The 16,217-nt window shown below is 36.0% G+C and overlaps 2 protein-coding genes across 2 annotated transcripts; both read right to left on the reverse strand.

The window, feature by feature from the left end:
- Positions 1–291: 291 nt before the first annotated feature.
- LOC104884153 (glutathione S-transferase) lies at positions 292–7,405 on the reverse strand. The gene is made up of 3 exons (XM_010668750.3): positions 7,168–7,405; positions 1,218–1,266; positions 292–1,016 (listed from the first exon to the last, which is right to left on the reverse strand). Exons 1-3 carry the CDS (start codon positions 7,312–7,314, stop codon positions 535–537), a joined length of 678 nt encoding a protein of 225 aa, XP_010667052.1. The 5' UTR covers positions 7,315–7,405; the 3' UTR covers positions 292–534.
- A 2,158-nt stretch (positions 7,406–9,563) lies between these two features.
- On the reverse strand, positions 9,564–12,431 carry LOC104884154 (glutathione S-transferase). The gene is made up of 3 exons (XM_010668751.4): positions 12,137–12,431; positions 10,345–10,393; positions 9,564–10,223 (listed from the first exon to the last, which is right to left on the reverse strand). Exons 1-3 carry the CDS (start codon positions 12,281–12,283, stop codon positions 9,775–9,777), a joined length of 645 nt encoding a protein of 214 aa, XP_010667053.1. The 5' UTR covers positions 12,284–12,431; the 3' UTR covers positions 9,564–9,774.
- Between the last annotated feature and the right edge of the window lie 3,786 nt (positions 12,432–16,217).

The raw sequence follows: 16,217 nt of genomic DNA on the forward strand, positions 1-16,217 counted from the left end.
GGTTTTTTTCATAACAGGAGCTTTGAGCTACCAAATGCTCTAGTTTACAATTGGACCATTTGTAATATGTTCAAATGCTCGTATAAGGTCGGCTATGGGTTAAATACGGAGCATGTAAGATCTTAAAAGCGGGAGAATTTGAGGTTTTTTGGACTAATGGTCCTGATCAGTTAATGTGGGAGTTTCCTTTCTACCATACTCAAATCTCCTTCTTTAGGGCCTGTTAGGATTTATGAAAAACATAATCGATGAAAAATATTTTTTGGTGGAAAACGCAAAGGAAAATTAGTGTTCTTTTTCACCTTAACTTTCATTTTTAAATCTCTGTCCAACCAAACAAAGGAAAATAGGAAAATAAAAGGTTTTCCTACAAGACAAACGGAACTTTAATTCCTCCCTTCCTCCACAAGACCACAACCACCATTGCCATTGTCAAAAGTCAAAACCGCCACCACGAGGCGCCAACCACTACACCATTGTCACTTTCAATATTAATTAAATAAGGAGTATTGATTACATCAGTTCACTGAAAGCTTAAAGTATATGTTCCTGGGATCTAATCCCTTGATAAGCTTGCTCCTGCAAGGTCACAGTCTTTTGCCAAGCAGGCCTAGCCAAGATATCCTTGCACCAAGCACTCACATGGGGGCGTTCGTCAAATATCTTTTTGACGCGGGTACCCATTAGCATATGCAACTGAGGCAAGTGATGAAGATCAGCCAAGGTGAAGGTTTCACCACCCAAGTACTTTGACTCGCCTAAACGAGCCTCATAGACGTCAAGAACCGTAGCTAACTTTGCCTCGTTCTCGTCGACTATAGCCTTGTCCGTTTGCATTCCAAACATGCCCTTCAAGACAAGCTCCCATATGAGTTTGCTGGCTGATGGATCAAATTGGTGCGCCTCAACCTCCATCCAAACACCTCGGGCCACCTTAGGCTTCAACTCCATGCCTACTAGTGCAGTCCCTTTGCCTTCGTAAGCGAATGCTATATATTTTGTAATTGCTCTTGATTCTGTTAACATAAAAAGTAAATAGTTTTCATTAGAAAGGTTTTCCGCTCCAAAAAAATGTATATTAGTTTAGTCAGTTTAGAAATGATTGATATTAAGAGATTTTAAGTGTAAAACGTGTAACGTGGTGCAAAAATGGTCATGATATTCATGGCATTGTGGGTTATTTATCATTTGACTAATTGATAGGCCAAGTATCTCACCAAAAAGGCTGAAGTCTCCATCTTCAAAAGCTGGTACTTGACCAAATGGCTGTCGTATAAGAGGAGAAAAATTAGTTTTTTTGCATAATCAAAGGGGAATAACTGATTAAGTATTTGTAAATGTTTAGTTGAAACGAGAACCAAATTCTACAAGTTTAAAGATAATTGTAAGAAGTTAGACAAAACATGCAAGTATTTTTATTTTTCAGTACTGAAATTGAGATTGCTAGGACCCCGCCAAGATATTCCTAGACTCTTAGGGCCTGTTTGGTTCAGCTTTGAAGAGTCTCAAGAAACGGAATCAAAAATAGACTCCATTATCAGGTGTTTGGTACAATTTTTTTTGTTTCCATTCCTTTACCTTTCTCAATCCTACTCCCTCAATTTGATACCCTTCTCACTCTTGCGATAACAAATACCGTTAAAGAGAGGAAACATAAATTCACCTTTACAACTCCACTGTGGGTCACCTTGTCATCTGATCAGCACAAGAATTTGAAGAAGAAAAACGAAACTGGAAAAAATGAGCTTTGTGGGTTTGAAGAAGATGAAGCCAATTGATGAGAGAGAGGAAAGAAATACACAGTAGTGTGAAAGTGCGACTGAAAGGTTAAGAAAGGATTGGGGGTTTGTGGGCCTTGTTAAGAAAATGGTAACCAAACAAAATTAGCAAAGGAATGGATTGGGTTAAAACTTATTCCATTCCTCTAATTCATCTCATTCCATTCTGTTTGTTTTTCGAAAGCCCAACCAAACGGGCCCTTAGACTAATTAAACCTAATCACCTTAGGGAAAATTCAACAACCAGACGAATGGCCAAGAAAATGTTAGAAGTCCATTGTACTTCCGGCATTCTGTAATAATTGTATCATTATCATTAGCACATTTTTTAAGAAATCTAGGAGAGAGATAGATATAGATAAAAAGTAGAAATTATGTGAAAGGAGAAAGATAAAGAGAAAATATTACCAAGTAAGAAGATGTTACAATTAATATAAAACTTGCAAATAAGGGATCAGAAACGTTGTAATTAAAAAAGAATGGGGAAGTGAATGGTTACCCTATATCTTGGACAAATGCTAATACGTCTTAAAAGATGGCTTGCTTTTCACATACTTCCTCCGTGTAGGAAAGCAAAAAAAAGGTCTAGCTATTTATCTCCCGTATTTTTATTCGTATCTTATAATTTTTTTTCTTTTTTACGTTTTTTAGCATGAATTGAACCCATTTTTCATTTTCACCAACAAAATTTCGATTTCATCGTGGAGGAACCGAATTTTTTTCGGTTGTACCATCATGGAACAAAAAAAAAATGGGAAAATTCCTCAGGTACCCCTGAGGTTTGACGTAATTCCCAAATTACCCCCCACATTTGGGGAATTCCTCAGATGCCCCTGAGATTTGTGTTTGTGCTCAAGATACCCTTACTATGGATGGAAACCTAACGCTGTTAGGTTTTCCTCTCTTTCTCCCCAATTTTCTTTTTCTCTCTCCACCCATCATCCTCCATTGATGAACATGGAAGCTTTCTCTCTCCTCCCAACCCATTCTAAAGCCCTAACCACCAACCCCACCACCTCCCCTTCCCCCCCCCCGAGCCCCCTCTGCCAGCCGCAACCCCCATTTTCGCAATCTCTCTCTCCTCTATTTTCGACTGGGCATCGATTTCGACTAGGTGGGAAAAGGGTGGGGTCGATTTCGACAGGGGTCTGGGCGTCGATTTGGACGGGGTTGGGTGGGGGAGGGGTGAGGTTCTTGCGACGGGGGGGGGGGGGGAGGAGGTTGCGGGGTGGGGCTAATCTGGTGGGGCGGGGGCTACTGGGGTGGTGGAGGGTGGGGAGGGGTGCGGGGTAGGGGAGGGGGCTGCTGGGTGGTGGGGGGTGGGGAGGGGTGTGGGGTAGGGGAGGGGTGGGGGGAAGAGGAGGTAGTGGTGTTGGGTGGTTAGGGCTTTAGAGTGGGGTGGGAGGAGAGAGAAAGCTTCCATGTTCATCAATGGAGGATGATGGGTGGAGAGAGAAAAAGAAAATTGGGGAGAAACAGAGGAAAACCTAACGGTGTTAGGTTTTCATCCATAGTAAGGGTATCTTGAGCACAAACACAAACCTCAGAGGTATCTAATGAATTCCCCAAATGTGGGGGGTAATTTGGGAATTACGCTAAACCTCAGGGGTACCTGAGGAATTTTCCCAAAAAAAATTTATAAACAATACTTTTTTTTAGAAATAATCATAGAGCATGGTTGGAGGACGGAAGAAAAAAAAATAAGAATAAGGCATGGGGAGGCAGCGTGGGGGGGTTGCTAGAGGAGCTAGGGAGCTGAAAGGGGATTAGGGTTCGGAGGGTGGGGATGATCGTGGAGGGGAGCTACGGGGGGGGGCTAGGGCTGCTCGTGGGGTGGGGCTAGGCATGGTGGGGGATGAGAATGCGGTGGTCGGCGGTGGCTAGGGGGCTGTGGTAGTGAGGGCGAAGGTTATATATATTGTGGTGGTGGCGGTGGCTCGGTGGTTCTGGTTATAGAGGAAGAAAATTAGAGGGAGAAAGAAGAAAAAATATCGTATAAATACGAGAGGTAAACGCTATATACGACAACAAATGGCGTGGTTGAAAAAAATAGGGAAATTCCTCAGGTACCTCTGAGGTTTGGCGTGATTCCCAAATTACCCTCCACATTTGAAGAATTTCTCGGATACCCCTGAAGTTTGTATTTGGGCTCAAGATGCCCTTACTATGGACGGAACCCTAACGCCGTTAAATTTCTCCTCTCTCTCCCCAATTTTCTCTCTTCTCTTATTCCCCCACCACTACCAACACCATCCCCCATCCAGCGACCACCACCCACTCTGGCATCGGCGACCTTACGCCCTCCCTTCGTCGGCCAGAACAACAGCACCCCCGGCGACCCCACCCTCACCCTTTCCCCTACCCTCGACACCCCACCTTAGCCCTCCCTTTCCCCATTCTCGAGTCCCCCACCCCACCCCGACACCACCCCCTCCCCCCTTTCCCCTATCGAAAATGGGCCCCCTTCCTTGTCTCCCATCGTGAGTCGATCCCCTCCCGACCTTCCCCACCCAAACCCATAAACCCGCCCTCGAAATCACCCTAGGCTATTGTTCTGCTCTTCTGGCCGGCGCCAATGTCGAGGGTGAGGGAATTGGGAATGGCGAAGGGAGGAGGTAGGGTCGTTGGCGCCGGAGTGGAGGAGGGGGTGTGGTAGTGGGTGGGGGAATGGGAGGAGAGAGAAAATTGGGGAGAGAGAGGGAAAACCTAACGGTGTTAGGGTTCTGTCCATAGTAAGGGTATCTTGAGCCTAAACACAAACCTCGCGGGTATCTAAAGAATTCCTCATTTGTGGAGGTTACTTTGGGAATTACACCAAACCTCAGGTATACCTGAGGAAAGTTCCCAAAAAAATATATCTTGTACTTTGGGGTCCACATGCTATGAAGAGAGAGAAATATTTAATGATGGAGTGTAAACTGTAAGAGCATGCTCAACAGTTAACCCTCAAGGGGTTTATGAGGAAAGAGATCATAGAATAAATATTAAACAATGAAGAGAGAGAATAAAAAGAGGAGATAGAGGGTTGCCCATTTTAATACTTGATGAATCCGTAAAAGAGTTCAATCATTGTATTTGCTCTAAAGTAATCCCTAGTACGATGTGGTGGCTGACGGGTGGCCCACAAACTTACGTACTGTTTTTGGACTAATAATTTTTTTATTGGTTGCCTAATTGCCTAGTTGATATTAATAAATAGATAGTTTGCTTTTCACCTACTCCCTCTGTCCCAATTTAGTTGCTACATTTGCTTTATCACAGTTTACAAGATGCAATTTCAAACACCAATATCTTGAGTTACATATATGAAAAAAATTATAAAAATTATATATTTGGAATATACACATTGGGGCGAATCAAACAAGATCCAACATGACTATGTTTTTTCTTATGTATATGGAGTAAAAGATAGTCAAAGTTATGACGTGAATAGTTCCTACGGTCAAAATGTGGCAACTAAATTGGGACGAAGGGAGTACTTCTTCAGGAAAGCAAAAAAAAATGTATATCGTACTTTAGGGTCCACATGTTATTATAAGGACTTGAGGAAAGAGTCACAATTAATGATTGAGTGTAAACTTTAAAACACATTGAGAATTGGCTCAAGTGGTAAGTGTTTCGATTTTCCCATATTTACTAACAAAGTTTAGGGTTCAGTTCCTACCTCAACTATTTGCTTGGGATTTGGGATTTACTAACAAATGTCCGCGGGCCAAGCCTGTGAACAGGCTCGGCCCATGTTTAGTGGGAAGTACTTTGAAATAGATGAAGGTCTTGTTTGGCAAATAGAGTTTAGCTGTTAGAGTTTAGAGTTTGTTGTTAGAGTTTTAACTTTTTGTTCAACATATTTAACTGCTGATTTAACAACTTTTTTTATAAATATGTTTGGTAAAAATTAACTGATTGCTAAAAGCTTATTACCATTTGTTTGTGTGAAATGACATTTATAGATATATAATACATAAGTATAATATAATTAGTAGCGGCAAAAAAGTCATTAAACATATTTTTACCTAATCCTCTAAAGAAAAAGCTCTTATTATGAGCTTTTTCATTTTCAAAATTTTGATTCTAAAACTTTCTCTAAAACTATTTTTTACCAAACACCCATTTTAAAATTTCTGACTAGTCAAACTCTAAAAGTAGTCCAAAACTCTCTTTTTACTCTAATACTCTAATTGTCAAACACCCCCAAAATATATAATTTCTCTATTCTAAAGTAAATGAATATTTTTTAAAAAAAAAAACTATCACATAAAAGATTATTAATAATGAAGTATAAAGTAAGTCGAACAGATTCATTTGAAAATCGACCCTTCATGCTCCTTTATCATGCCAAATGTTTATATTTCAAAGAAAAAAAATTACTATAATATATGGAAGATAGTTGGAGGAAAATGGTCATTGATTTATATTATATAATATTATATATATATATTATTCTTAAAATGATGTAGTATATTATTCTTAAAATCAGGGATTTATGGCTAAGGTCATGTGCAGGGCGAGTAACTTACAATGTCCAATTCTATTAATTGTTCGTTCAAAGTAAACTAGCTTTGTATGCACGTGATGTGTGCATTAATTTTGAAATAGTGTCTTATTATCCCAACTAACACAAACAACCACTATGAGCCTTTAAATAAATAAAATGATAAATTATTCTAATCGACACATAAGACAATTACAAAAGGCAAAAAATGAAAAGATGAGATTGTCCCCCTATTTTTGTGGTATGTGTTAATATATGTTCTTTGAAATTGTGATTGTAATTGAAAGTTTAGTTAGAAAGAAACTTTGTAAATTCTTACTTTTTAATTGTTTGGAATTGCTTTAGTTAGATTAGTTTAATTTTCAATCAAAACATATATATTTTTTTTTGGGGTAATATATTATGTGTACATTACATCTTATTATAAGTTAGGCAAATTTAAGTTTCCTTATTAGTTATTACACATAAATATAGATTAAGAAGGAATTGAATATTTTATAATTAGCATTTTTTGATAAGTAAAGGGTATAAAATTAATCTTACAGGAGGACACCGTAGCTTATCCTTTGTCTTATATAATAGAGATAAATACAACTAATTTTAATTACAGGTTATTCCTTTCCAATTTTCGAGTGTAATGCCGTTAGATGTAGATTCAAAGAGGTTAATTGCTATCTAGTGTTTTGCTTAGGCTCTTCCTATTCTCCAATAGAAAAAACCCATTAATTACTCTTTCTTTTATTCCTACTATTCACAAAAATTTAATCCTTATAATTTATTTTACCACATAACTCTAAATTATACAAGATGACCTGGCCTAAAATGATACAAATTTATAAAATTATACAAAAGTATAGCAAAATAATTTGATATAAATAAATGTGGTAATAAACTTACATTGAGGGCGAGAAAGGGGTATTGTTTGTGAACACCAGATCGCAGATCGACGGGAACAAATTCAAAGTCAACTTCCTTTTCATGAGCAGCAGCCACAACACGAAGAGTGGCGCCAGAGAAAGGGCTTCCATGAATTTTGATGGCCATATATGGCAAATTATTAGCTTAGAATTTTTTACTAGGAGTAGCTCTGGTCAAAAAGAGGGGAATGGGAAGGGCCGAAGCCGAAAGGTATCAAATAGTAGTATCTTGTATTGCTGGGCAGAAAAGGAATTTCGTACTTGATTTTTTTTTTTATTAGGAAAGATAATTGGTTCGAATATCAACTCGTGTTAACTGTTATGATATTAGATTGTAGGGCACACCAATTTAGAGACCATGTAAAAAAGTTAAACAGTCCATAAGCAAATTTTCAAATATATTGTTGGAATAAGGATTCAAACCTGTGCAATGCCCTCAAATTCAGGGTGGTACTCCACTGAGCTCCCACATCTTCCTCTTCGTACTTGTACTAATTTAATTTGAGAAGCTTTACTATTTGTCTATTTCTACATAATAACATAAACCAAGGAGTCAGGCCCGGCTCAATACCGGTCCAACCGGTTCAGTGGAACAGGGCCTCAAGTTTATGGGGGCCCAAATTTAGTTGGCAAGCGAAGGAAATTTTTTCGGCAAACTGAAAAATATAGTAAGCGTGATTTGTGCAACGCTTCTTACCTTCTTCAACCTTCCATCTTCCACAGTTCTCTCTCTTCAATTACATCTATTAATTACTCTCTTTATTAAGGAAATATCTCATTTTCATTCTTGAGAATTTTGCCAAAGAAGCCCTTTAATATCATTACTCATTCCATATTTCCAATTCATATCAAGAACACCAAAAAGAAGGTTTTCAATGGGAAGATAAAAGTTCTCTATTTATTTGCAATTTAGATTCAACTCATATTCAAGAAGTCAATTTCTTTTAGCATCCAAAAAACAAAAAATCAAATGGTGGTTTATATAATACGGGAAGATTTGTTCATATTTTGATTGTTGGAAGTGAAAAATCAAGAACAGGTGGGCTACTTTGTTTGCAAAGTCTTTAATTTAAAATAATTTACTTTTCTTTATGCCATTTTCCTGGTAGAGATTTAAATCAATTCTGAAAATTCTTAATTTTAAATTATAATTTACTATAATGTATAATTGCAACTACTTGTGGTTTGGTGTTTTTTGGGTGAAGCATGCTCTTGTTTTTTGTGAACATTCTGAAATTTTTGGTGAATTTTTCGGCGAAGCATGCTCTTGTTTTTGTAAACAATCTGAATTACATACTAGATAGTAGATACTACATGTTTCTCATTGTATCCAATAGTGGGCCTTAGGAAACTCCAATTAAAAAAAATCTGTTTTTTTAATGTCATATGTAACAATCTGAATGTCATCTGAAACTATGTAAACAATCTGAATTTACTTTGGTTGTGTTTTTTTTTTCGTTCGAGAATGCAGTCTGAATCTCCCATCATATTGATGGTTTTATTGAAATATCATACTTCTATTTGATAAGAATTAAATAGTATTATTATTTTGCCTCTACATCTTATTCATAAAAATTGTAATATAATAATAATTTTTTTTGTGCAATTGTGTTTTATATTGAATAATTGTCCTTTAAAAAATTTATAGGGCCTCAATTTTGTACTTAGCACAGGGCCTTTAAATTGTCGAAGACGGCCCTGCAAGGAGTAATATAAACTATTAGTAGTGGGCATTAAAAGAAAAAAATTAACAAGAATATGAATTTTGGGCGATAATTTTAAAAGGTCTCAATTATTGATAAATTTGTGCCACCCAAAAGTTATAATAGGTCAGCCCGTGAGTGCACCTTGGTTGAAGGACACAATTCCAATAATTTTCACCCTCTTTTGGGGATTTTACGTACAACCTCTTGGTCATTTCCATCTTTTATATGGTATTCTTCAGTCTTCACTTTCATTTTTTATTTGAATGTCCTGATTTCTAGCTAGTCATGTTGCCAACATCTTAGTTAAGTACTGAGCCGAGTTTTCATATAAATAACTAGATTTTAGGCTCAAGCTACACTCTAAATAATTATATCATTTATTTTATTATTATTTCACTTTAAAATGATAACATCAAGTATCACTTGGTTTAGTGGTTAAAACTTTAGTACATATGCTTGTGATCACGGAATTGAATCTTATATAACACATTTTCTGTCTTTTTTTTTTTTTTAATTATACATAGATTACATGGAGTTAAACACCGTAAAAGAGAGCGTCACATCGCATTACTTTTTTTTAGTAACGCCTTTTAATATATTAGTATATATCTCCTGCTGGTCTTTGTGAGTTGGGGAATTCCAAACAAAATAACTATGATCATGAGGAACATAAAAAGAAACTGAGAAATTGGCATAAATAAACTTCTTAAATTATATTGCTACAATAATGAACTCCTGATCGGTCTTCACAAGTTGGAGATAACCAATTAAATGACGATGCCATATTGCCATCAATAAGGAACATTACAGAAGCCAACTAAATAAATAGAAGAAATGGCCGATCGAGCTAATTTGTTTAGTCGGTTTTCGCTAATCCCTTGTTAAGCGTGCTTTAGCAAAGCTATAGTCTTTTCCCAAGCAGGCCTAGCCAAGATGTCCTTGCACCAAACATACACATGAGGCCGCTCTTCCAACACCTTCTTGACTTGAGTACCGATTAGCATATGCAATTGAGGCAAGTGATGAAGATCAGCTAAGGTGAAGGTTTCACCGCCCAAGTACTTGGACTCACCTAAACGGCTCTCATAAACATCAAGGACCTTAGCTAGCTTTGCCTCGCTCTCCTCGACTATAGCCATGTCGGTTTGCGTGCTGGTTGTGCCCTTAAAGACAAGCTCTTCAATGAGTTTAGTGGCAGGTGGGTCAAATTGGAGAGCCTCAACCTCCATCCAAGCAGCTCTAATTGCCTTCTGCTTTAAGTCCTGGTAGACCAATGCAGTCCCCTTGCTTTTGTAGACATATGTTAAGTATTTTGTAATTGCTCTTGATTCTGTTTGATAAGTTGGGAATGGATGTATTTCTTATATTATAAGAAGATCATGTACTTGAATATAATGAATACATAGATATGTGATTGATTTGATCATAATGAAATAGGCAACGTAACTCACCATAAAGCTTAAAATCTCCGTCTTCAAAAGCTGGGACTTGACCAAATGGCTGAAAATATATGGTATTAGAGTATTAGGAAAAATAAGTTTTCACATGGAGTGATCGAAAATATGGTAGGTATACGTTGTGCAAACAGCCAAAGGGGTTTGGCCAATTACTATTTCCAAACAAAGGCCTTCTAGCAGGCCGGTATCTAATGCGATTTTAGCCACACACAAAAAAAAACAAAAAAAAAAAAAAAGATAGGGGTAAGCAAAAAATTAAAAAAAAAATTATTACATGAAACAGGTTTCAAAGAATTTACAAATTAGTAGCTGCATACGACTGTATGGAGAGGACAGTGCGCACGATGAACATCAAATACTAAGTTATTAACCTAAAAATCAATACCAATGAACATATACTAACAGAAATGTACATATGTTTATGTGGCTTGTTAATGAGTCATATGCATGTGTTTATTTGACTTGTTATTCATATACATTTAATTTGTTAGTCAAGTACATGTGCACACTTTCCTCACCATATAGACGTGTGCACCATCTATGAATTGCAAAGAAACGGAGCACACGAAAAGGACCATTTGACCAATGTAATCTTGTTAAAATACCCACATGTATATGGATTTTTTTGAGATAGTTCATATACCTTTGTTTTGTCAAATGTATTATGAATGATGAGGAAAATGATCAGATGCTTGATAATAGGGAGGAAGATAAGAGAATCCCTAATCCCACACATCACTTTAAAATAATCATAGGTTAGTTTGTCAAATTTTAAATTATTGGCATTCACATAGGGTGAAATGGGTTATGTAAGCATATAGCAAGGAGTATTAATTTGAAGGCTGGATTTTCTTCTGAATGGGTTGTTAGCTTTCTAAAAAAAAATTGAGGGAAATGGGTTGATAATCAGTAGACAGTGCCATTAATTTACAATGTCGTTAGTTCTGCGCGGTAGCGAAATCTCCAACTTCCAAGCGATGATGAACTTCATCTCATCCATCCTAATCTCACCATGACTATAGTTCATCATCCTCATTCGTCATCGCTGCTTCCGCCATCACATTCCTCTGTTCAATCTCAATGTTCACTTGTCAAGTTGCACAAGATAATTAAATTCGACCATCAAAACTCTAGATCGGGAAATATCACACTATCAGCATAAATTTTACTCCCTTCGTCCCAAAACATAGTTCTCTTTTTCATTGTGGGTGTCCCAAAATATAGTTCCCATTTTTATATTTACTTTCACATTATTCCATAATTTTTCTAAAAAAAACCATGTCCTATCATTTATTTGCTTCTTAAATTTTGTTTTTTCCTTTGTTTATTCAACTAAAATGCTACAATTAATGCTCTTTCACTAATTATTCTCCATTCTCTTTTCTAAAATCATGTTTTCCCACACAATATTTATTTAAATAAACAAAAAATCTTTACTATCTTTCTTAGATTTTACTTGCATAAATTACCGTAAAAAAAAAAATGAAATTATATTTTGGGACGGAGCTAGGGAGTAGGTTGGAAGTGGGCGGTAGACGTGAGGCCGGGAGTTGTTAAACGAAACTAGGAAAACTAACGTTATTTATTCTTACAAAGAATTGGTATAAATTTGTACTAATAAGAGAGTTGCAAACTTGCCGTACGTACTGCTGATAACCATTGTTCTAATTTTTCACCTATAAAGATTATGTGGGATTCAATGTTTACATGATTATTATTTTTTAAGTGAGTGACAGTCTAAAACAAGACCCAAAAAAGAGGAGAGAAGAAAAGATGGTAAACTTACGTTAAGGGAGAGGTGAGGTTGTTGTTTGTGAGCACCAGATCTGATGTCGACCAGAACAAATTCAAAGTCGAGCTCCTTTTCATGAAGAGCAGCGACAACACGGAGGGTTGCGCAACAAAGTGGGCTTCCATGAACTTTGATCCCCATAGCCTAAGCTATAGCTAATATGTTTGGCTTTGGACTTGTGAGAGGAGAATTAATAAGAGGAGTTAGAATTGAGAAATGACTACATGAGTAGTTGAGTACTGAGCTATAGCTAATATGTTTGGCTTTGGCTTTGGACTTGGTGCACCAAGATGAAAAGAGCACAGTCTTGCCACGGAGTGTTAATTTATTTTTAGGAAAAATTGTTAGAAACTACCTATTAAAGACACTTCTTTTAAAAAAAACTATCTTATATCAAGTTTATCTTACAAAACTACTTTATAAGTAAAAAACTTTAAAAAGCACTACCAAATTTAGAATTTACTAACTATGGTTAACTACTCTATCCAATTATCCCTCTAATATAAGATTATGAAAATACCCTCTAAATTCAGTACGTTACAATATGATATCATCACTTTCTTGATCACTTGATGCTCTATCTCTCAAATATACATGTAGCAAGTACAAGCACACCTTCTCTTCCTCAAAAGTCAATCCCAAAAACAAACCAGCACTAAAAGTGTCTAGTAGAGTAAGCTTTGCACCATCATCAAACCATATTCTTCATCATCATCAACGACATCAATTCATGACCAAAAACCCAATTTGTATCTGCTTTTGTTACTCATAAAATTAATTGGTGAAGCAAAAGGTTGGGAGAAGAAATTACACAAATGATCCAAGGGGTATTCAATAGTTAAACACTGTTGTGAGGGAAATTAACAAAGAGGGGTTGGGGTGAATTAAGGGGGTATTTTAGTATTCTTATATTAGAGTGATAATTGGAGGAAATAGTTAACCATGGTTAGTAAATTCTGAATTTGGTAGTGCTTTTTAAAGTTTTTTCACTTATAAGGTAGTTTTGTAAAATAAACATGATATAAGGTAGTTTTTTTAAAATAAGTGTCTTTAATAGGTAGTTTCTAACCATTTTTCCTTATTTTTATATTCTTTCGGATTTTTTGATTTTAAGCCCATTATTATTAAGAACCTTGTTTTTTGCAATAAGTATTTGTTGGTATGAGGTATAGGATGAGCATCCTACACCAGCTCCAAAACACAAGGCAAGAAAAATGAAATGCACCATTCAATATTCAAAAAGTAATTATTTTATAGCTAATGTACATTCCCCTTACATCCAGTGTACATGTCAAAAATTCAAAAAATAATTGATTTGACAGTTACTGTTCACCATTTAATAACTGATTTGATGTCAACCGTCATCATTTTCCCCCATATATTGTTCACCATTTCTCTTTTTCCGCACTCAACCTCATTCCATGTTTAATGAGTTCGTTTTTTAAATTTCGTCCTCTAGTTACTAAATTTTTTTTTTTTTTGGGTTGCATGCAAGAACACAAAGTGAAGAAATACCATTGGCCACCCTTTTGAGAGCAAAGGGGAAAAATCTTTATACACTGGTGTGTTGATGTTTTTTCACTAATGAAATTCAATATGTACAATTACAATCCCATACCTCATAGTGCTCCAGGTGCTACAATTCAAAGTGATGAAATTCAATATGTTCACTAGATATGAGTCAATGTACCATATTGTTTTATTAAATATTCACTGGTTATGACTCAATGTACAATGTTATAGCAAGATTGTTCAATTTATATGCTTGAATGTACAATGTTGTTATGACTGAATGTTCAAGGTATTTTATGAAGCTGATATTGTTCACGGGTTATAACTCAAAATATATACATTATTGTTTGATTGAATGTTCACTGGATATGACTCAATGTACAAATGTTCTAGCAAGATTGTTCAATTACTAAGCCTGAATGTACAATATTGTTATGACTGGATGTTCAAGTTATTTTATAGAGCTGACCTTGTTCTGTGTACATTAAAGTTGCGTTAATGTTCACTGTCACTACAAGAATCTGCCATTTTAACGACGGCAAAATACCGACCGCCCAAATAACAGTCGGTGCATTAGAGAATACCGACCGCAAAATGACAGACGAAAATTACCAACCCTTTTGTTGTAATTAGCGACTGCACAGCAGTAGTTAATTAAATACCGACCTCTCTAAAAGATAGGTTACGATACTTCTAAACCCCATTACTCACATCCATATAAAAGGAAAAAAAACTAGACCTAATCCCTCGCTTATTCCCACTCCTCTCTACAGTTTCTCACTCTTCTCTACAGTTCCTCTCTACAGTTTCTCACTCCTCTCAAATCCCTAATCTCCATTTCAGCCAAATTTCTCAATCATCTGTTTAGTTTCCCACTCCTTCGTCGACCCCATTCGTGTAACACTCCGATAATTCTCTCTTTCTAGAAAATACTTATAATATAAAACTTAGAGAATTACCCAGGCATTATCGCCCGTGTGATAACGTTTCGGCTTACTCAGAATTTTGCAGCGGAAAACTTACTAAAACAAAACCAACTTTATTAAACTTATGAAATAAGAGTCAAACAATGTTTGAACTGAAACACACCAACTTAAAGCTAAAGTCTGAAAATATAAACTCCTAGAAACAACTTAAATACTATATCACAAAAGCCTCTCCATTCCAGATTCCCCAATGGTATGCATCTTCGAACCTGTAATGTCAATGCTTTCTTGACTCTGCTCCCCCGAAGGATCACCACAGGATCAATAGGCAAAGCCATGATCACAAACACAGACAAGCACGTAATCAGCAAAGCTGAGTACTACATATCAGACAACAATAATCCTAAACATGATACTACAACACAACTTGTAGAATAAAATAATAATAACATAACACTGCAGATGACTCTTACTGAACTAGACTCTAACTTTTATTTCTTCTTTAAATGGAATAGTTATTGGGACGAGTTGACTATACTGAAATAGGAAATACGGTCATGACTCCGTAAACCAGAATGACCTACGATATCGAGGAACCTTTGAACTAAAGAGGAATGGTGATCAATCCAACCTCGAGAATACATATCACGGCGGACTATGTACTCCAACCCTTAGTGTCCAACTCTAGACGTGCACCAGTCTAAAGTCTATAACCTATTCTCGTTTCACTTTACGTTGCATTCATTTTATACTTGTGTTGACACCAACCAAGCACATAATACTCACAACTACTAATCACATAACATCACAAAACTCCTTTTTAATCTTAGAAATAAGTGTTCACAACTTAGCATCCAAGACTCTTTTAACTTCTTTTATTCTTTACTAACTTGCCTGTTGAACCTAGCCAACAGTAAACTGTACCTTTATATAGGTATAACTCAAAATTACCAAATAAGATCCTCGGTTCTTATAAGATAAATAGATAAACTCAAAGAATCCATGATTCCAATTTACTTACATTAATTCACTCACGAATTAATACCAAACTAAACTTAGTTGCTTGCATCAAACTTCCATACAAACAAGTCATACTTAAACATATTCTTAGTTTACATGTAGCATACAAGCAAATAACATGTAAAGCCATCTCAGTAAATCATATATATGAACTACAAGGTCCTATACATGATACTACAAATTAAAAACATCCCTAGAGCATGTTTCTAACCATTTAGCACGTAGACTATGTACGTACCTCGTATAAACGTAACGGTAGGCCACTTTTAAGCACTAAAAGTCCCCTACAGTGAATTCTCCGCCTAAAACAACCAAAGAAATCGGTAAATACTTGTACTAAAAAAAATACAGCAACTTTAAAACGTCCCAAACCCTTCTAAACTTCTTTAAAAATCGTTTTTATAATTTAAACTCTCATTATTTTTAATCCCTAGTATAGATAAACTATTCTAGTGATTAAAAACCATTAAAAACCTTAAAATATTAACTTTCTGAATTTCCAGCAACTATAAAATTTTCTAAACCTTCTGAAAATATTTTAAATGAATATAAAAATCGTATTCCAATCAAAATTCATATTCATACTCTAAATATACGATTTCTAGTGATTTAAAACC

The sequence above is a fragment of the Beta vulgaris genome, chromosome 3, assembly GCF_026745355.1.
Source record: "Beta vulgaris subsp. vulgaris cultivar EL10 chromosome 3, EL10.2, whole genome shotgun sequence".
NCBI lineage: Eukaryota > Viridiplantae > Streptophyta > Magnoliopsida > Caryophyllales > Amaranthaceae > Beta > Beta vulgaris.